Genomic DNA, 23,183 nt, shown 5'->3' with positions numbered 1-23,183 from the left:
GTAGTTCTAGTTCTAGCTGTAGTTGCAGATTTTGAAAATTCAGTAGTTCTAGTTCTAGTTTTAGTTGCGCATTTCAAAAAAATATTAGTTGCCGAACAACTAGAAAACACTCGTCCTCATGTGTCCTGCACTGCGCGATGAGAACTCTCCTCGCGTCACCAGTGAGGTTACTTAGGGTTATTAATGTGATCATGACAAAGGATCAAATGCTCATTGTTGGATCATAGTTAATTCATTGATTATGTGGAGTTCAGTTCACTGATAACTCGGTAAATTTACAACAATCGACAGTGCGCAGCGCACGCGATCTCCCGCTGAGGTTGTTTACTAATTGGAATGTGAACTAGTGATCTCCTGCTGTGCGCTGGCGATTATTAAGTCGGAGCTAAGCTTTCGCGTTTGTTAAACTTACGAGATTTGATTCGTGATGACGATGCCGACCACGCCTGCTCAGGCACAAAGAGAAGACGATCTGGATTCGCCCAAGGTATCTTTACAAAGGAAATTGCAGAAATTGCCTGGGTCGTCTCATCCTCGCTCTCCAACGCACAAGAAACCGAGAACCTCACTCTTCAACTTTCTACCTCCAAGTCAGTGTCGTCCGCTTGAAGTTAAATCCGGCCCGTCTGAGGTGAAAAAGTATGCCAGGGAACAGCGACTACCCCTGGGTCAGAATGTGCTAAACTGTTGGCGGAATATGACCGACTTTCCAGAATCACGGAACTTGGCGAAAGATTTTCTTGAGATGACTGCAACATCTGCGCCCAGTGAAAGGGCTCTCTCGCATGCTGGGATTTTGTATTCCCCAAAGAGGGCAAAATTCAACGAAAAAACATTTTCGCGACTCATGTTGATTCGCTGCAATCAGCAACCGCTGCATAAAATGGTTTAGTTCATCCTGTACTGATTACAGAATAGTTCTGTCTGTCTTATTTTTCAGTAATTTCGTTGTACCGACATTCATGTGGAAGGCTGGAACGCCGAATTCGAATAAAATAAAAATGAATGAGTTGATTGAGAATTAAATTTAGTTAGTTGTGTTTTAGTTAGTTAGTTGCCGATATTTAAATTTCGTTAGTTCTAGTTATAGTTATAGTTGCGAGTTTTGAAAATTGAGTAGTTCTAGTTCTAGTTCTAGTTGCGGAATTTGAAAATTGGGTAGTTCTAGTTCTAGTTATAGTTGCGAGTCTTAAAAATTGAGTAGTTCTAGTTCTAGTTCTAGTTGCGCTTTTTGAAAATTTAGTAGTTTGTACAAGTCTGATCTGATCGCATCCATTGGCCCCTTGGTCGATATTTTTCAAATTATAGCTCGACAATGCATTGGGGTCTGCTGTCAAAGATTCTTCGAATTTGTGGTGCAATGCAAAAACTCGTCGGGTCGAAGCTCACACAAAACATTGATGTATGTAAACAATCAGAAAGACACTTTCATGAACTAGAAATTTAGAATCCTGTCCTGCTCTGTATGCAACATTACTTTTTAAGTTAGTTTTCAGTTAAAATTGGATGGGTAGTTTATCGACAAGGAAGCAATGCGCAAATCACTCTTTCTGCAGAAGGAGAATAGCTAATTGATTTACAAAATACTGTGTCCTAGTCCATAAATATATTTGGATGTGTGAATGTGAATGTGCGCGTTTGTATAGTCTTCACTGCTGCACGGTGAATACATGGGTGTATCTAACAGATTCTCACCATATTGTATGGTGAAAATCAGGCAATCGGCACTTTTTGGTATCAAATTTTGCTTAGACTACCCATTCCAATGCGTGAAATCAATTAATCAAGTCAAATAAATCAACCCTTATGGAGATTTATCCATTGGGTATATAGGAGGTTTCAGTTCACGTGTACCGCGGGATGGTACAAGAAAATAGGGCCCAATCCATCACTAGGATATAACTAAGAATGTATCATAATGTATCATATTGAAATTTAGTCATCGAAATCACCTGTCCAACACCGATTTATCATGATTGGATACATGCGCGCGTATTGACAATACAAATAAAATTTACATTCGCGATCTCGATGAGAAGCATCGAATGGGACATATGCTCAAACCACCAGCAGACGCAGTATGCTTTTCGATATCTCAGGTAAATTACACCCTCTGTGTAGCCTGGAGACTATACAAATCCAGCTACCAAATTGTGATGAAAACGGTAATTGACGCCGTAGAAAAGGAAGGTCCGCACGCCAATTAATATTAGTCGCGTAAATTTACAATGTGTTGCATACGTTTTGGGGGCTCATCCCTCATCTTTCGTTGTTAAAAATGAAAGCTTAGTTTTGTAATTTTCAAAGGCTCCGCTACCCACCTTGGGTCGTGACTCAGAGGTTCAGAACCACTGCGATTATTATATACAACTGTGATATCGTGATATGAAATCAAAAATCTCGCCAATCGTTATGATTTATGGCGATGCAAGGTTTATCTTAGTTTTCTTTTTGAATATAATTTCGTTCTGCAACCATGATGAAGTGAGTGATAATAAGTTGGAATAGGGCCTACCTTACACTGTGTACGTACATCTGTACTGTGTACAATAGAGCTCTTCAAAAATGACTTTTTTCTCAAATCGTGCTGCCTACTTGATAAAATTGTTAGGTTACCTAATTTAAGCCTACACACCAAATTTGGTTCAATACCAACCAGTAGCCGCATTGCTACATGAAAAGAAAGTTTCTATTTATTATATAAAAATAAATAGTGAAAAATTTGAAAATTGTCTGTTCACCCCATGAAAGTGTTAGGTTGTCTGTAGAAACGATGCTCACCAAATTTGGTTGAATTGATAAAATTGCTCACCGTAAATACTATTTTATTCAAATCCAAGTTTTTCGACGGCGATAACTCCGCTTCCACTGGTTGGAATTGGACCAAATTTGGTGAACATCGTTTCTATAGACAACCTAACACTTTCATGGGGTGAACAGAAAATTTTCAAATTTTTTGCTATTTATTTTTAGATAATAAATAGAAACTTTCTTCTGTAAAAATGCGGCTACTGATTGGAATTGAACCAAATTTGGTGTGTAGGCTTAAATTAGGTAACCTAACAATTTTATCAAGTAGCCAGTACGATTTGAGAAAAAAAGTCATTTTTGAAGAGCCCTATTGTACAACCTATACTATGGTTCTTTTGAGAACGCGAATATATGGATTACCAATATTCGCATGCACTTCCCATGTATCAGACGCGAGCGTGAACCCAGCGTTTTGCACTATATCCTTGCAGATAGGTCCTGATCGGATCTTCCTAAGCGTCAACCGCTACACTGCTGAACTGTCTGGTCGATGCTAGAAGCAGTTTAGGCCGAAACGATTTAATGACAAGTTTCCCATCATGTGCATTGCGCAGTGCGCACGAATGTCAGAATGTCGTTTCTCATTGATTAGGTTCGCAGGAAGTCCTCAACTCGAATAAATCACGAAGAATCAATCAACTTAATGTGAAGAAACGTTGATACACATACCGACCTCATTGTTATGCCATAGGAGCGCGATTATGCTTGTGCTTGTGCACTACAATGTACTTGTACTTGTACTGCACGTACACTGAACATTGAACAACTGTGCACTGCGTACAGTACAATTGTAGGCCTGCACGTATTGCTCCTATCGGTACAAGCACTCACGGTATTATGTTACCTGTTTTGGTGTAGACTACTAGGCCTATAGCTGATAATCGGTTTGTGCTGTTTCAAAGGAATTCACGAAAATGAAGTTAGTATACTTTGCTTTAACGGGATTATTAAAAATCTTGAAGAGGTTGCTTAACCAGAAGATTTTCATTTGATGTTGTTCAATCATCACATCATCAAGTACGGTAGTTTCCGTAAAATTCTGCTTACCGGCGTTCTGTCTCTGCTAAAGCTGCGCGCTTGCTTCTAGCACCAATTCATAGAACCCAAATGTACAATCCTGTTAATATATCTCGTTTGGAGCACTGCAATCTGATGAAACTAATAAAATATGTACTTATTGTTTAATTAGCCTCCTGTTAAATTCCGTCAGCCTCCAATTCTATTCATTTGGTATTGAACGTGAAATGCTGCCGAGCATTGAGACTTGAAGCTGTTTGTGCAACGGCTGTGGTATTGAAAACCATATTTAATTCGAGCATACATGAACCATACATTGGGTAGTGCGTGTAGCGTTGAATCATTCATAACTTATAAACCAAAGTCGTGAGTCTATTGTTCAAGAATTATTTGTCGTGCTGTTTGAGATATCAGCGTAGCTGGTTCAAACCTAGAATATCAAACACTTTTAATGTAAATGTGATCAAGTTATCGCATATCATATCCCAGTTCGATAACTTTCGACAGATTGACGCATGCTTACGCGGATTGTGACTGGGGAAATTGAATGCTTAAAGAGCCTATTCTTGCACAATATCAAAAAGCCATCATGCCACACAGAGACCGTCAGGATTAACGTCGCTATTGGTATCTGGAACTAGCAGTACATTTCATTGCTGCAACGGTTCACTCTCAGTCTCAAGAAGTGGTTCTTAGTCCTTTTCGTATGCCGTTTTCTGGTCAATGAAATGAATAAAATAATATTTTCAACCATCTTCAAAATTTTCCAAACAGCTCTGTGGCCCAACGGTTAAAAACGATTTCTCGAAGGATTTTGACCAACTCTCATCGCTAGCAACCGTCAGTAATAGCGGAAATAGAAAGTCGAATTCACTGATGGAATTGTGGTTATGATGTCATCAAACTAAAAAAACATAACAAATGAAAGCAAAATGAGATTGTTCATTGAACAATGAACATCCTAGGCCAGTGGTTCCCAACCTTTTTCGATTTATCGCCTCCTTCCCAAGCTCCACACCGATCATCGCCCCCAAATATTGGGAACCGAAAAATTGGCATACAAACTGTAATCACCGGCGAGTTGACTGAAAAAAAATAGGACAACTCTTCGGTTCGACCTCCAAATTACACTTTTACAACTAAATTTTCGTGAGTTGGATAAAAAAGGTCATTTCTCCGACTTGACTCCAATATGGCCGTTTTAACGAGCCATCGCCCCCCTATCGCCCCTCCGTTATTTTCACCCCCTCGACCGCCAAATCGCCCACGTTGGGAACCATTGCTCTAGGCCAGTGGTTCCCAACGTGGGCGATATCGCCCCCCAGGGGGCGATTTGGCGGTCTAGGGGGGCGAAAATAACGAAGGGGGCGATAGGGGGGCGAAAACGGATGAAGGGGGCGATAGGGGACGAAAACAACGAAGGGGGCGATAGGGGGGCGATGGCGCGTTAAAACGGCTATATTGGAGTCGGGACCGTAACTAACGCACCCCAGACCCCCCAATTGGGGGTGGGGGCACGAAATCGAAGGAAGCCCAAAATTTGTTTTTCGGTTCCCAATATTTGGGGGGCGATGATCGGTGTGGAGCTTCAAAAGGGGGCGATGAGTCGAAAAAGGTTGGGAACCACTGCTCTAGGCACAGAGAGACAAATACCGATATGCTATTTGCAGGACGTGATTGGCAATTCGCGATGCGCATAGAAACGACTGCTGATACCAGTCGATCGTTGCTATGCGCCACTAATCACGTGGTCGAGGTACTGCAAATGCGGGCCTATTACCTATAATATTGTAACATAAAGTGATACGCTAAACGATATCAATATTGTAGATTCTGGAATCTTGAAACAGGGAAGTTGGGAAAGATTGGAAATTGATTATCATTTTTATTATTGATATTTTCTCACTAAGGATGGGTTTGTCGGTCAAGGAGCAATATACAAGCCGCAACCTGGCTGCATAGGCGTGAAAACTCCCATGGGCCTGCGAAGAGTGCCAAAATACATCAACTTCTGATTTCCCAATATATACTTAATTTCCATACAGTCGCGGTAAACAAATAATTGAAAAATTGAGCGGATGTCATGCATGCATACATACATACATATACAGATCAAAATCGATAGAACGAAATGTGATCATGATTAACATAATAGAAAAATGACCGGTTCAGGTATAGTCAAGGCGATCAAGTTATAGAAGATATCGATCGGAATGAAACTATATATGTGGTTCAGCACCGAGTAATCCGTCATATGTGTGGAAAGCCAATTAAGATTTGTTTCTATTCTTGGTAATCTAATGTTTGACCTTACACCTTGTACCGCGGTTAATAAGGGCGTACAAAATGGAATTGCAAGAAATAAGGTTTCGCCACGATACAAAAATACAATCAAGATTAAAAAATTAAAAATAATTGATTGTATTTCTTATCGTGCCTTATCGTGCACTTTAATTTTTATAGTGATGAAATCCTATTTCTTGCAATCTCATATTTGTTCAGCATTATTGACCGCGGTCCATATAGAGATGCATTTAAAACAAACGGTGTTTTAAACAGTGTTTTAAACAAAGGCCTTTTTAAAAAAATCAATTTTTTTAGTTGTAAAATCGTGCCATAATTTTGTAAATGCTTTCCAAAAAACATGTTTTATGGGCCTACGGACAATTACCACCCGATATAGCCGGCGTATATCGATATGAGATGGTTGGAACCCTCAAAATCAGTGGTTCTCAACCTTTTTTAGACACGCCCCCTTTATGATAGTGAAAAATTTCGCGCCCCCTTATCGTCATATCACAAAATCCAACCGGGATGCTAACAACCCTAAAAGATTGTTTGATGGCATATGGAAGGTTGTGACTGTTGATGAGAGAATTAAAAAATATGAAGTTAAGTCTATATATAGAGAAACACACGTGAATTGGAGGTAAATCGCGCGGAGCGCGCAAATTTTTTTAAGTCGACCGCGTCTTCGCGCCCCCTTTCAGATGTTTGACGCCCACCCCAAGGGGGGCGCGTCCCCCAGGTTGAGAACCACTGCTCAAAATAGTCGGTTCAACAGTAATAGTACAGATATTTCGTCAAACGAACTATATTTACCTTGTATTTTAAATTGGCAATGTCAATCCACTTGACGTCACAATTGAATATTCGTGATGTCGTGGCTTAAAAAAAATTGTTTTAAACATGTTTGTTTTAAATTGGTTTTTGTTTTAAATGCATCCCTAGATGTATATCTGTACAGTGTACATAATCTTTGACCGTGGTGCATAAGGCCAGCAGGTTATACGCACCTAGTCTGTCGTTTCAGAAATAAGAACAATAACCCTGCCTTCTCTCGTTTATGTATTATACCTTATACACGTAGTGTGCCCTGTGCAATGCACAAGTGATTTGTGGTACAGAACTTCAGAATAACGCGAAACAATAACTTCATATTGTTAATTTATTCGCTAAAAGCTTTTCGACTAACTCTCATCAGTAGCGAACGTTAGTGCAATGCGCATTGTACAACTCTCGTTTTTGTTTTCCGCCAATCCCGTGTCAAAATTTCATCTTTGAATTTCGATTTTCCCTCATCCCATTTGTTGACGGTCGCTTCCGAGAAGAGTCGAGTGAAAAGCTCGGATAGATGTAAGAATTGATGTATCAATGTAAATGCTTCGTTTGAAATGTCAAATTTCGGACTAGCAACAGCCAATCGGCTAGATATTCAAGGAACTTTGGGCAGTACAAGTGAAGACATATGTTGGGGTTTTGAGTTGTTGTGTATAGTTAGTAGATAGATACTCCCGGACTTACAGCATTGCATTAAGAATTATATGAGCAATTTACAGCCAAGACCAACCTAATGCTTCTTTTAAAAGGTGTATGCATGATGTACAAAAGAAGAACAGAGCGTTTATTCACATCTACCACTCTTGCGTGTTTAATACATTCACGGTAACAATTTCTAGTATTCATAATTGAGTGTTGTGCAGCATATTGGCTATATGCTTGGCGCAAATATATGCGGTTGCGTAATCCTCCGTGACATATTCGAAAAGTTACGAGGAATCGACCTCTATTCTATTTCATACTCGCTCGGTTTGGTTGCGTCACAAACTTAGAATGGAGAGAATAGAAACGACTGAAATAATGAATGGTCGGATCAGGCTGTAAAAAGTCTTTCTCGTTGTATTGATGTTGTAATTGATACACCGTTCTATCTGCGAAATGAGTATGTTGTAATTTTTGTAGATTGATGATGTTTTTAATGTGATCGTAACATATATTATACAATAAATATAGAGATATACAACAACAACAAAGAAAATCGAATATGATATGTAAGCAACCATGTAGTTATCCTTTCTTTCCTAAGAATCAACTATCACCAATTTATTGCGTACTTATACTGTGTATATAGATATAGCTTGAGACTTATTCAAAACAATAGTAGATATGAAGAGACGTAAAAACAGCACGCTGCGTTTTGTCATAGTTGAATCGTTAAACTTTGAATGGGATTGCCAACAATACGCTACGTCATTATCAAGATTGACGCTAGTTTCTTCGAACTATCTATATATACGACGGAAATACACAAAATTCGGATATGCTCTTATCGTTTCGCTGGACGCTTGGACAAAATCTCAAAGATGCTTGTTGTGTTTGGTATTGTACCAGCGTGAAATGAAGCGACGATTACGTGCCGCCTGAATAGACTGTTTGAGTTAAGCACCCCGTGTGCGTTTGGAAGGAAATATTACTTTTTGTACGGCTACATGTCACTTCGGACAAGATACGTAATCTGATCTTACGTCGCGACTCCGCGATAGCATCTGTCAGCATAGATTGACTGCGTCAGTCGTCTCTCCCGTTTTAAAGTGTAGAAATCAGCTGTATCGATTTCGTCCGTCAAGAGTCTCAGAGGAAAGTTGATCTGTAATGTGTCAAGTATTCAGTATAAAAGCTATCGTAGGCTACGCGGCGATGCCGCCGATAATTTTGCGACAACGTGATACGACACCTCCCGGACAGTGTCGGAAAGTAGATCGAGACTAGATAGCGGTATGGTTTATGGAGAGTTCGTACACGACACGAGGATATATGTAGGAACTAAGAGATCTATAACGGTATACGTGTGGATATGTAAAATGTTCTTGGCATATAGTTATTTCGTGAAAGTTGCTGATAGTTAACGGCATTCGATTCGCGTTAGATACATACCAATAAGTCCTATTCGGGCTCCGGATTGTTCGCAATCAAGAGCAATCGGACAACACTTTGTATGGAAGTATATTCGACTAAAATCATTTCACGAGCGAAAGATATGGTACTCTCTTTTCTTCGCTCAAACACCATCGGTCAATTATTGTGTTGTCTGGCGGTAAAATATAGCGAGGGGGTACTTGTCGCTAATTTTATGTGGCCTAGTAATGCTGTTATCCGCATCCTATTCGCAGCCACACAGCTAAAAGACTCCTATATCCATAGAGCTCATGTTTGACGGATTTCCGAAATAATTTTTTCGAAGCTTCCAGTAATAATTCGTTAAGATGGATTGTTGTTGTAACTTTCTAAAACACGTTTAGGCCTACATTCACGTCACCTATAATCCCAAAATGGTAAAAAATCATTTACGGACGGCAATGATCAGGCGTCCGCAAACCAATATGGAACAAAACCGAAAAGCATTTTACGAACTGCGACAAGGTTAGGCACAGCACTTTTATTCCGCAAGGAATTCATTTATCCAGTTATTCAATATTAAACTGAAGTATGTAAAATCTTTTAATATCAGGGATCGCCAACCTGCGGCCGTATAAGGAAAATTGTGCGGCCGTGGACATGGACAACTAATTCAATTAGTAGGCTATGTGTTGGCGGCCGTCGACATGCAATTTGAATTTTCGAATTGACTCCCGGTTTCATGAGAGATTTTAATTATCTTGAAATTTTCTTCCCGCTGCGTGCGATTCAATGTGACATCATTTTTTTCGATTTCAGTATAAGCGCCCTTTGCAATCAGATCACCATGGTACAGATGCGAACAGCAGAGGCGCAAAACATAGAAATACCAACTCGGAGTCGTGTGCTCCTCCCTATACCGACATTCCTGATGGGAGGTCAAGAAATTACAGCATGCAACAATGTGACAAATAACAATTGGCACAGCCGAAGCTACATCATCATTTATAACTTGCCCTAAATTTTTGAAAACACCCCCTCCATCGACTCTGTCGGTGAATCTGATCACATGTGCTGCGAAAAGATCGATGTTTGATAGCAATATGTGAAACTACTAATATTAATGACAAAATTCATCAGTGAATCTGGACTATCGCGACTATCAACAGTCCCATAACATGACCAATTGACCAATTGACCACTGCCCACTCGCGACTTCGGTGCGTGTAGCAAGCCGACATGATTCAATAGACTAGTCCGGAGTGTACCGGAAATGGACATAGACATTTTAACATGGGTATTTGGCGTCCAGCTAGTTCATTAAAACTATATGACCTGGAATGCGGCCGTAGGCTACATGAATATTTGAAATGCGGCCGTGAATGGCAAAAGGTTGGCCACCCCTGGTTTATATCGTCTGCGAACGAAATATATATAACAACCAAGCAATTTTTTACTATCTCATAATCACGGAATTGGCCTTATGTCTTTACAGACATCATAGACTATACTGAATGATGAGTCATGATCACTTTGTCGTGCTCATTAGGTCAACACAAAAGAGTTTATTGTCTGTGTATTCGGCATGGGGCCGACGATGGGAATTAAACACCGTGTATTATATCATCAAGACACGAAACGATTCCCTCCATGCCTTTTTATCTCTTTCTGCGCTGTCCCGTCCGCTGGGAAAAGTCGATTCCAACTCTTCAAGTGCGTTAAATCGGCGTAAGGGGACTTTAAAGAATTTATTATTCAGACTGAATCAGATTGACCGACTTGATTTCGGTTATGCGGCGCACTGCGTGGTCGATTCTCGAGCCGCTATCAAATCCATCTGTCCACCGTCATTGCTGCATTTGGGCTCATTCCCACAATTTCATTAAGCCCTTATTGAAACACTGTCTTCCGTATAAATCAGTTATGGAATGGTTAACGAGGTTCCCACAGCGGTGCATATATGCATCTATAGATGGAAGTATTTAGGGATGGTGTGAACCTCTGAAAGGTTCAGGTTCGTGTGAACGCGAACCTTTTTGAAAGGTTCTGTGTGAACACGAACGTGAACCTCGTGACGTCACGTGACGTCATATTGCTAATTCCAACCCTATCTTCCAATGAAGTGATAGCCTATAATAATGTACACGATACCTAGCGAAGACTCAATCCACATAATGCCACAATGCTGAAGTACATATCGGCGTTCTAAACGTCGCTAAATGTATCAACAGCGGTAATCAAAGGATATAATAATTGCGTAAAATCAATACATTCCGTCGCTTTGCCAACAATTTCGACGAGGACTTACCAAGGAATATAAGCTTACGCCTTAACGGTCTTAGCAAGACCGGACAATGTGTTCGTAGTCTGACTATTGCTACATCGATGTTGAGCAGAGTGTACAACGGATTTCAATACTCGCTACCGATACCACAAACAACAACAAGTTATGCAGCAATAGCAAGCACCTTAATCGCACGGATTTGGTTTTAATGATACAGTAAAGATATGAAGTATAGATTGACCCCGTACGCCCGTTCGATGTTTTACATCAGAAGACGATATCAATGTCATTGATTGGTTGAATAAGCATCATTCGTTGACTACGTATATCGCTCGTGATGTTGTGTGATTGCGGGTGAAGGTCACAGCAGACATCGCAGTCACTAAATATTCACAAACGGAAAGCTGGTTATTCCGAGAAAATTTTTGCAACAAGGCAACTAAAACTTTTAAGGTCGTCGAGGTGCATGGTGCATGCTCGTTAAGCGTTGGTTTTTTATGCTGCCAGCACCATGCATGGAGTGGCCCGCAGTTGAAATGCAATAAATTTGAGCCAAAGATCTTATAATGGAGTGAAAATTACAATTTACCAAAAGGTTCACAGTGCAGAACCTACCAAGGTTCTGTTGTGAACACGAACCTCTAAATTTCCGAGGTTCACACACAGAACACGAACGTGAACCTCGCGTTCACACCATCCCTAGAAGTATTCATAAATTCACTTCTCCATTGTGGGTATTTCAAATCTGGAAAAAATGCGATGGATTACATTCTATCAAATTTATTGAGTAATATAGTACCCACTTGTTATATCAACATAACAGAAACTAGTATGGAAATGTTTGCACTGTAGCAGTTATAACATAATTAGTTGCGGTTTGTTATAAAAAAATTCCCAATATTTATTGATATTGGTAATTGATTTCACTGCTTATCGTAAACACAGATTGTAAACAATCACCGGTACTCGAGAACTGCTAATATTTATTTTCCACTCCACGGCACCTTAGAGCGGTCAGCATATCTGTTACATCCGGAATGGCCTCAAAGTTTTAAGAATATGTATGCGCGATTGCGTAGTTTCCTGGTCCCTTCCGGTGCTTAAAATGATAGCGCTTCTCGATAAAAAAAACGGGAAGTGTTAATGAGCGCAAACGAGACCTGTAACGCCAGATTCACAAAGTTTTATGGCGGTGCTGCATGCGTCCGCAGGAGAATGCCGTATTCGGAGTGTCAAGGATCGAGGAATCGCGACTGCGGTGCCAGAGCAGAGTTATTCCCTCGCAAGTCGCAATCACGTCGCAATCCCCAGCATATCGCGTTTAATGCTCGTTGCGAAATCCTTCAGAATGAAGCTCTCTGTCTTTATCATGAGTGACTCCTATAAATGAGTCCATATACGTCTAAAAGTATGCATAATCGGCATCTGCGCTATTTTGTACAGGTGTTAATAGAAAATGCCATTCGGCACAGTGACTATCGTGCCTGTATCATTGATTTCAAGATTGGATTATATCATATCAACAAGCTGCATCTGTTTTCGTTCCCAGTGTACTAAATTATGCAAGCCACCAACGTTTGGGATATAAATGCGACCGTGATGTTCAATGCCACTTTAGTGTCGCACATGTATTCCCCGGAAGGTACTGGCGAATTGTCGCAACAACGGTCAATGGCAGTTGTCTTTGGGATATTCGTAGCGGTGCACGTCGTTTTCGGAACGATCGGAAATGTAATGGTGATCGTCGCTATTCGCCAGAGTCGACGGCTGCAATCTAAAAGCGATTATCTGATTGGGTTAGTAATTATTTATTACCTTTTCTGTCATCAATTTGTCGAGCAGGATGTAGACTTGAAAGGGTTGCGTGCGGTGGTTGAATTTGGCCGGTCTCATGTTGGTGGGATAGATTGATAACCAGTTTTTAATGGATTTGTCAGATTTAAAATGCGGCCGTAAAAGCGACCAAGAATGACTCTGAAGTTACAAGTCAATATTATGTAGGTCATGCGTTACTCCAACTATCGCTAATTCAATTCTACGTTCCGAAGGTTAGAGCGTTGGACCTTGATCCAATCCGCTCAGTGACTTCAAAACGGACACAGCCAATTTTACGCTAATCATTAAGAGCGGTGGGAGGTGTTGATGTGGGATGTGTAAGAAAACTGGTACGAAACGACCACGTATAATATCTTTTTATTGAAGCGCCATGATAACCTTAAACAATGGAATATTAATTTCTATATTTCAATCGCATTCCGTAATATTTATGATATATTATAAGCTCCCCGCTGGTGTGAGCCAATCTTGTAGCGGTAGCCCATTTGTCTGTTTAGTTGACACACGATTTTCCCAAGCCAATTTTGTTGACCAAGGTTGGCGATTCTATTCAACTTTGCGTTGGCCTTGTGTTCAAGACTATAACTGTTGCAACATAGCCAAAGTGTGTCTGAAATCAACCAAGAATAAAATTGAAAAGAAATGCCAAGATGACCTAGATACATGCCGTAGGACCATGGCACGCAAAAGATTGTGAAGGAGGTGACTCGAGTCAAGTCGAGTCAAGTCAAGTCAAGTCACGAGTCAAGTCACATTTCAAGTCAAGTTGCCTTTTCGAAGTATGAGGTATGCTACGTCATGGCATTTGGCTAACTGTCTGAAATACAGATTGAGTGATCGAATATAGAGTTAAATATACACACCAAGAAGGCGCTGCATTGCTCACATATGATTACAACTGCTAAACTACGTATGTATAATTGCATAGCCTCAGTTTATAGTCACCAGCCAAAATAGAGAATGGGAAACGAATTGATTAGATGTAATACATTACCCATTTACAAATTGATATGACACAATTCGAGCCTGCGCCAACGGTTGAGGACGATGTAAACTGTATTCGAATTCAATATCAATAAAACAAGAAGTTTGGTTAAGGTAAGAACGGAGAACAGAAATTTACATTCTGCTATAAAATTACTTTACTATGCTAGTCTACGACAACGTAAGCTGTAAGCTTCGATCACTTCGCTTGCGGTCAATATATTTGTGAGAGGACAATGGAGGCTAAGTATAACGCACGATCATTGAATGGTTGATCGCTCTCACGGGTTACACCAGCGTTTCACGAACAATCTGAACAAATGCAAGATACAGTGATTTTTATCGAAACTGATTATACATGATGACTTGAAATTGACTCGTGAATTGTGCTTCGAGTCACGAGTCAATCCACATTTCTGATGCGCCGAGTCAAGTCAAGTCAAGACATTTTAGCAAAGTGACTCGAGTCAAGTCAAGTCATACAAAAAAGGTGACTCGAGTCTGACTCGAGTCAAGTCATGACTCGAGTCATCCCAACACTGCCAAATAATTCTTTCAACTACCAGAATGGACATTCAGATTAGATGAAACCGTGATTAGGGCTGACGAATTCAGTGCCTGAGTGATTCGATTGTGAGCCGAGTACCACGCTTCGAGTCGAATCGAATTTTCGTGTATCCCTCAATGTGACGTCATCCACGTCTTGGAAATTTGAAAATCTCATACCTTTGATGCAACCACAAATATGATATTGTCAGTTCAATTTAATCGGGAATGATTTCGTCAATGTCTATCGTCATAATTATGCCGCGAGTTGATCACTACTTAGAAGAAATGTAGTGTATATGAAGACGCGCAGCCCTTTGTCGCATGCAGTGGATTCTGTGTTAATAAGTAATTATCGAAAAAATTATTATCACGGAAAAAATATTTCTTAGTCACAGGAGGCGTTCAGCTCTCGGCAAAATTGACTGACAATGCTCTACTAGTTAAAATCAATGCTCGACCCAGATTCGAGTTCTCGAAAATCAATGTGACCAGTCCTAGTTGTCAAGTTATGACGATATAGAAACTGTTTATCGAATGCAATCTAGGAGAACTACAGGAAAACAAAACATACTAGCATAAAAGCCACCGTTGGCGTATACAAAATTATTCGATCAATATGCAGAATCTGATAGTGCAAAATAATGTCATTCACAATGTCGAATTCATTTATGTCCCGTTATCGGAACGTGCGCAACGAAAACAAAGTTGTTTTGCGTCTCAAGTTCACTCGTTAGGTGGATCAACAATGTCATTTATCAATTTCTGTTGTCCTACTACCGTTGTTGACCATTTATACGTATAAGTAGAGCGTACACCAATTCCGGCATCACAATTATGACCCCCACCATGCGCACAGCATGCAAATTATGAATGCCTTCCGGAACAAATTCACAACATCCATATTACCTTGATAAATGACAGTATGCAGAAATACGTCTACTGAAAAAACTGGTGGATTAGTCATTCGATCATTGTATTGACTGCTCCCTGGGGACGAGAATAATTTAGGATTATCCTTGCCCGCAAAATACTTTTATCATAAAATGGATCAATTGAACGATAGTGACTATGGAATACATCAACTCCAAACTATTAATTTGGGCTGGAAAATATCGAGTATACCTGAATGATTCGATCCTGAATCACGTATTACGCTTCGAGTCGAGTATAGAGTATTCGAGTATCACCTATTATGACGCCACAACAGAATGTAATATGTCAAAGTTCAAATGTGTACTTTTTATGCCAACATAAAGAACATAATGCAAGCTGTTATCCGTCAAATTGAAGATACTTTCGTAATTTTTCGACCATACCGATTTCATTGCACTTCTTCATAATGTTGTGGGCTGATCATGACTTCGGAAATGTGATATTTCCGGTCACGTTCGTCGCATTATACTATGTCTCGAATGCTGCGACACGGGCAATCAAGGTTTCAAGGCTTCCTCAGTGGAAAATTGTATCGAAATTATAATTCTCGTTAGTAAATTAACTTTCAGTTGCGAGGAGCGTATAATATCAGTATACTTGAAAAAAATCGTCTTTTACTACTCGACTCGAATCATTGAAATTAATACTCGATTCAGATTCGAGTACTCGAATCATTGTGCCCAGCCCTACTATTTCTGTAGAGCAGTATAAAATCTGATCCCAGATAGATTTGCAAGAATGGTACTGGTACCGGCGATAGGATTAGGATAATGGTGCTCAAATGAATATCCTCAAAAACAGCGTCTGATACCGTGATAGCATAATCTTGTATTTGGTCGCCGCTTGAACACCGCTCTGTCAATCATTAGTTATAAGCAATGGTCCCTCTAATTGTTCACGAGTCTGCGCGCACTCACCAACTCACTGCGCGGTCCTTTGGACAACAGTGACTACAGAAATATATAAAAAGGCCATCACTTTGGATTGTTTGTGCGCGCCAAACATTTTTCTGTGCGCGCAGGCTTCGTCAGCAATGCGCACGAAGCTTAGAGGGAACATTGGTCATAAGTCACAATTATACTAGATCCAGATACCAAGCCGTTAAATATCCCAGTCATAACTGGTTTCCAGGATCTGCAAAACGTCAATATATCTCTCCGTATTTTATTTCGTTCCAAGCCATCCAAACTGTCCCAGATCTTCACAAACATCGGCGAAGATATAACTAAACTGACCAATGACCATCTATGACAAATGCTGCAGTTTTAAGCATGATGCGAAATGAATGAAGTAGTACAAACTAATTTGAATTGCAGAACACAAAATAAGATTGAAAAAATGACTCCACGGTCTGGAACATAAATCGGTGGAAATCTGAAATACATTACGTATTTTATGTCACAGATTTTGAACAAAATTCCAGACATGGGCGAAAACTATTCAACAACGAGGCCCCATAGCCAAAATTGGGGGTGGTAAAGTTGCCTTCCGTTTGCTCGCCTACCTCCTGTGACGCTGAATGCATTTCTTTTCTCTCCAACTTGTTAGTTGTTATGCAGCAGTTCGCCATCCGTCTTCCATATTCCAGGTCACTCGCTGTCGCAGATCTACTAGTTTCCGCCATTGTAGTTCCGTTCGCAGCGTGCGTCGTATTCCAGGAGGAAGATCCCAGTTCTTTTCCTTGGATAAATTCGATATTTTGTGGTGTATTTATCTTTCTCGATGTAAGCTGCTGCACGGTTTCAATCTTGCATCTGTGCGCGATAGCTTGGGTAAGGTAAGATTCTACAGTTTCAATTTATATTTTCGGAATCGGTGCCAAAGTAGTTTTCGATCAAGACCAGTAAATGCTGCCCTCTTAAAGATAACTTTTGGGTTGCCAGAAATCCTACAGTCGCTGTCCCAAAACAATTCTGAACCCCGCCTCAGCGAAGCGCAACGAAGCTGCAAAATCGGTCGTTGCCATTCCATGTTAATTGTTTACATTCGATAGTTTGGCCAAGAAAACGTCGAGATTGCCAAGCTGAAATATTCCTTTAACTTTCATCAGCACTTGAAGGAACTGCTCCGCACTGCTCGGACGTCATATCAGCCTAATTTCAAACTCCTTACAGCCCAGATGGTAGTGCGGAGCGGATCGACAAATTCTCTGGTTCGGCTCCAATCCGGTTTTCCAATTCTCTGGTCCGGTTCCGATCCGACTCCGGCCGTATCAGGAAAAAGTACTGATCCGGCTCCGGCCAAAAATGAAAAAGTCCTGCCGGAAATCCGGCTCAACACGGTACGGTGGTTCCGTGGAATTAGAAATATGGCTCGTTTCTTTTCGCACTGGCTGGGTTGTTACTTGCGTGTTGTTGGTTGGTAGTTATTTAGTTAGTTACAAATGTCATGCTTATCCATAAAGATTCTGGCCTTATCAAAAAAGTACTGATCCGGCTCCGATCCGGCTCCGGCCGTATCAGAAAAAGTACTGATCCGGCTCCGATCCGGTCCGCCAAAATTGTAAAAATCCGGCCGGATATCAAATCCGGCTCTGGTCCATGCTATCCACCGTATCACCACACATTTATAAACTTCACTCCATAGCCTACATTTCCTTTTGACGTCATAAACTCGTATTATTTTTTAATTATTCTGTTGCTAAGATTTTTGATATGTGGCTCGCGCATGAAGAAGGTCTGCCCAGCCCACCCCTGGTGGATAGCTATTGTGTATTGAATTGAAGCGGTAAATTACAACCTAATTAAGTTTTGTTCATTGTATTATTCATTGTAGCATAACAATTTTTCTATTCAGGTATCAAAGCGTAACCAACATAAGAAATGCCTTCAAAACAGTGTCTCTTAGATCGGTACTGCCGCTTGTGCCATGCCTGTGGGCACTGGCAAGTGTACTTTCGATTATGCCGTTTCTAATATTCGGATCGATGACTAACACGGTAAGTCTCATAACTGTTGTAATCATAATCATATTCATCAACCGTGGCAAAACATCCGGTTAAGTCTGCGTCAATACCACGGTTATCTAGAACTTCTAGTTCTAGATAGGCTATCCCTGGACAATACTTTCTCCAGACACAGTCCCGAGAAACCGTTTTGCATCGGTCATAAGCATGGTCCTTGGTCATGAAGCTACGTGTCGACAGGTAATTTTGCGGAGCGACATTGGCCAGATTGGACATCATGACATCATCCACGTAGATATCACTATAAAAATAAACGATACACAACGCAATTGCACTTCGCGGCTGAGACTAATTTTACTACCAGGCTATATTATTTCTATAGCTACATCGCGACCCAGCAGGCAAAACGATCTGTGGTCTTCAGGTGGGAGCATGGTAGTCTCTGTTTTCACTTTAACTCCCTCCTACAAGTCATATGTGCAAGAAATCACATGCCTTCTACAACATTACTACCTGCAGTGGGAAACATATCGTTATTGATTGCGTCAAGCCCACGTTGCTATTCCAACCTTTCGTGTTGAATTAGCCACGAATTCTAATGTAGCAACGCATCGTAGTTCGCTAGAAATAACCACTAATTTAAATATGTGGTTGCAGAACAGTACTACAAGAGACATTGGCAATTCGAGTACGAGCGATGCATCAGATAGTTTACACTGTCATGTTGTCACCAACAAGGTAATTATCCATACCACCTTCCACACTGTTACCGAGAATGCTATTACCGAGATGGACATTACCGAGAATGCTATTACCGAGAATGGACATTACCGAGAACGGACATAGCCGAGAATGGACATTACCGAGAACGGACATTACCGAGAATGGCCAATGCCAAGAATCTAGCTTACTGGGATGGACGTTGTCGAGAAATTTATACCTGAGAATCGTTACCGAATGTGGCAGTGCCGTGATGCACACACACGACCTGTTCATATGCATAACGTGCCTGCATTGCATAAATTGCATTCTCGGTAATGTCCATTCTAGGTGGTGTCCATTCTCGGTAATGTCCATTCTCGGTATTGTCCTTCTCGGTAATAGCATTCTCGGTATTGACCGGACACGCCTTCCTTCGACGGGAGCGGAGTCCAACCATTTACATTCGTGTACAATGACTATGGCCACAGTACGAGCGCATGCATGCAATGCGCATTGCGGCCAATCTTCACGCATAGGAACAGGATCAGCTGTCTGCTTGTGTGTCAAGTTTAAAATGTAGCCTCCTGTTGTATTTACCGCTAACATTCAACTCCTAATGATGCCTTACTCGAACCACGGAAATGTTATTAGAAGCCAATATAAGCGTAAATAAAACAGTCAAGGTATAAATGTTCTGTTTGTGTTCAAATCTGTTTGTGTCCATGTCATGAAGGCCGGGCAGTATGCAATGGTTGATCGGCACACATTTCACATCACTAAATCTGACCCCATTTAAAAATTGTTTACGGACCACTGTCCTATACATTGACTTCATTTTGTTATTTCCACGTCCAAGGTTTATAGAGTGATTGCCACAACGGTAGCCTTCTACGCGCCTCTTCTAGTAATTCTCATAATCTATACAAAGATGGCCAAAATCGCGTGGGCAAAGGCAAGGGAAAGAGGCATTCACTCGTCGCAAAAGAAAAAACACCGCAAGTAAATAAGGGTGTATTGTACACGGTATCAATTTAATAGAAATTCAACAATATTTCACACTCAGAAAGGGAACTGCGCAAGGCGAAAGTATTACCAATTCAAAGACAAAGCAATGCAAAGGAGTTGGAAATGACGCTATGGTGTGCCTACGTAAGATATCCTTAAATGTGAAATGACTCCCCTATAACCGATGGCATTTTTGGTATAGGATCACCAGAAGCACAGAACACAATTACTGGTGCGGAGACGCCTTCTTCATGTTCGGTACCGGAATATTGCAGCGAAGCAGACACGATAGAGTCTTCATGTGGCACAAATGAAACAAGTTCGGTTAGAGTGCGACTGAAACGTGAACGAAGGGTACGCATATAGGTACTCTGATATAGTTGCTTGAGGGACTTCTAATGAGTGTTCGCAACATGAAACGCGCGGAAATTATTCACTTATTACGTTGGTCATTCAAATACGCTAGTCTAACTAGACATTAGCCATGATTACCTTGTAACGGCTACCTTTATATATACTTCCTGCAAAAAAGCTCTGCTGTGCGATGTATAAAATATTATGTTGAGGTTGACCTCATTTATTTAGCTATTTATTTATTTGTTTTCCATTTGCGGATGTTCAGTCCTACACAGATGGAGCAATCTCAATCATATGCGAAATAATATACTTAAATTTTTAATATTTAATAAACACAACTGCCGTGAAAAAGTTTTCAGATGTTGGCACTAATATCGGGCGAATGGCTCCTTTGAAAAACAAGGTTTCTGACCCCTGTCTTGAAGGTATTTTACCTGGACCACATTGTCCTGCAGCATTTTTACGGTCGCCGGTCATCATTCATTCCATTACAGTTATATATAACTGCGTGATGTATGTGAATGATTTCGAGGGATCCATGTATTCCATATCATATACGTCAACTATATCTAGTGCAAGTCGTCCCGAATAGCCGATGTATACGATATGGGATGATTGAAACCCTCAAAATAGTCGGTTCAACAGCTATCGTACGTAGATATTTCGTCAAAGGAGCTATATATGCCATATATTTTCAATTGTCAATGTCAATCCACTATGACGTCGCAATTGAATATTCGTGACGTCATGGCTTGAAGAAATAATAATAAAAAAAACATGTTATATACAAGGGCCTTGTTTTAAATATGTTTGTTTTAAACATCGACCGACAAGACCGACAAGATAGCGTAATGGTTAAGCGTCCGGCTTCTTGATCGGTAGGTCGTGGGTTCGATTCCTGGCCGGGTCAGACCAAAGACCTGATTAGTAACACTGGTATCCATGGCTTCCCTGCTTGGCGCTCATGCATTACTGGGATAGCATGGAGGGGTGGTGCATGACTCAGAAAGCCGTAAAGGCTATATCTGCACTTCCTTGTCCAGCGGCACATTCACATCATGCACTCATGGTATGCATATGTGCAGATCGTGTGTATGTGTATCATGAGTCGGTGTATATGCTGCAAAAAAAAACATCAAGGACAAAAATAAACTACGTACTTTCCTTTCCTTTCCATATGTTTGTTTCAAATTGATTTTTGTTTTGAATGCAACCCTAATCGTTGTTGATCATCGGCGTCTTGCTATCACATTGCACGTCATTACTATAATTTTCAAAATACTTTTTGTAGATTCTTCTCACCCTTGGAATGATTATCGGCGCGTTTATCGTCTGTTGGCTCCCATTTTTCGTAAAGGAGATTGTGATCGCCTTCTGCTCCTGTTCAATACCGCCGCTAGTGGAAGTTATCATTAACTGGCTGGGATATATCAATTCGGTTCTGAATCCGGTTATATACGCGTACACGAACAAAGACTTCAACGATGCTTTCAGGAAAATGTGGTGTAGGAAAAGATGAACTTTTGCGCTGCGTGATACATCTACAATTTCGTTGCCAGCACACACTCGTTTAGCTAGTAGCTACCACGAAATAGGCATTTTCGGCTGAAGCATCAGCTGACTATAGTCTGATCACTTGACCACAGAGAAAGGGACAACCAATCTCAACCGAAGTATATCGGCGATAAGTTATGCGAAGTGATTTCAGGATGGAGCACTATTGCTTCATATCAACTGTGCATGGATTGGATCACACGGCGGTATTGAATAAAAACTGCATAAAAACATACGACAATATAGGCTAGTGCTGGCGACTTAAATTACGTGCATGTAACTGTTAATAAGTCAACCACACCCGTGGTGTTGGCAATATTCTCTGTGCTTCATGGAGATTGAGTTCTTTCTTGGTAAAATCAATTCATTTCGCGTGATCCTTTTGCGGGTTAGCGCAATTTGGAGTAAAAACAGGAACAATCTCAAGAAAGGAAATATTTATCCAAGGAAAGGAAGGAAAGGACGCAGTTTATTTTTGTCCTTGGCGTTGTTGCGGCATATATACCGACTCATGATAGACATACACAAGATCCGTGCATATGCATGCCATGAGTGCATGATTTGCATATGCCGCTGGACAAGGAAGGTGCAGATATAGCCTTGTACTGCTTTCTAAGTCATGCACCACCCCTCCCTCCATGCTATCCCAGTACTGCATGAGCGCCAAGCAGGGAAGTCATGGATACCAGTGTTACCAATCAGGTCTTTGGTCTGACCCGGCCGGGGATCGAACCCACGACCTACCGGTCAAGAAGCAGGACGCTTCACCATTACGCTATCTTGTATCAAAACAAATCTAGAGAACCTTCAAAGCTAATATAGTCAAAGGATGCCGCGATTGCGGTTACAATTTCATTTTTTAGTTCATTGAACGATTTTATCAGTTGAAAGCATAGCATAATTGCGGTGTACACACTCAAGAGATAGAAATGAGCTGAAACTGGATGGTAGCCTGTCAATCAAAAACCCAAATTGGACCACGAACATCAGACAATAACAAAACATGTTCAACTGCGGGATGTCCACTTGACCGAGCATGAGAAAAGTATTATCAGTTATGGAACACAAAAA

The 23,183-nt window shown here is 40.8% G+C and overlaps 1 protein-coding gene across 2 annotated transcripts; it reads left to right on the top strand.

The window, feature by feature from the left end:
- Positions 1-8,442: 8,442 nt before the first annotated feature.
- On the top strand, positions 8,443-22,475 carry LOC145443045 (5-hydroxytryptamine receptor 1A-beta-like). 2 transcript variants are annotated; one of them, XM_080321028.1, is made up of 8 exons: positions 8,443-13,083; positions 17,178-17,366; positions 18,386-18,527; positions 19,152-19,232; positions 20,125-20,195; positions 20,260-20,345; positions 20,404-20,555; positions 21,850-22,475. In XM_080321028.1, the coding sequence occupies exons 1-8, from the start codon at positions 12,848-12,850 to the stop codon at positions 22,075-22,077; spliced, it is 1,185 nt and encodes a 394-aa protein (XP_080177154.1). In that variant the 5' UTR covers positions 8,443-12,847; the 3' UTR covers positions 22,078-22,475. The 2 variants fall into 2 exon arrangements, with proteins under 2 accessions (XP_080177154.1, XP_080177153.1); XM_080321027.1 differs by having other exon boundaries at positions 12,261-13,083; positions 20,053-20,195.
- Positions 22,476-23,183: the final 708 nt, after the last annotated feature.

This window comes from Botryllus schlosseri, chromosome 7, assembly GCF_051294905.1.
Source record: "Botryllus schlosseri isolate E-star chromosome 7, Bs_hap1, whole genome shotgun sequence".
NCBI classification, from domain to species: domain Eukaryota; kingdom Metazoa; phylum Chordata; class Ascidiacea; order Stolidobranchia; family Styelidae; genus Botryllus; species Botryllus schlosseri.
This window is presented reverse-complemented; position numbering and strand designations above follow the sequence as displayed.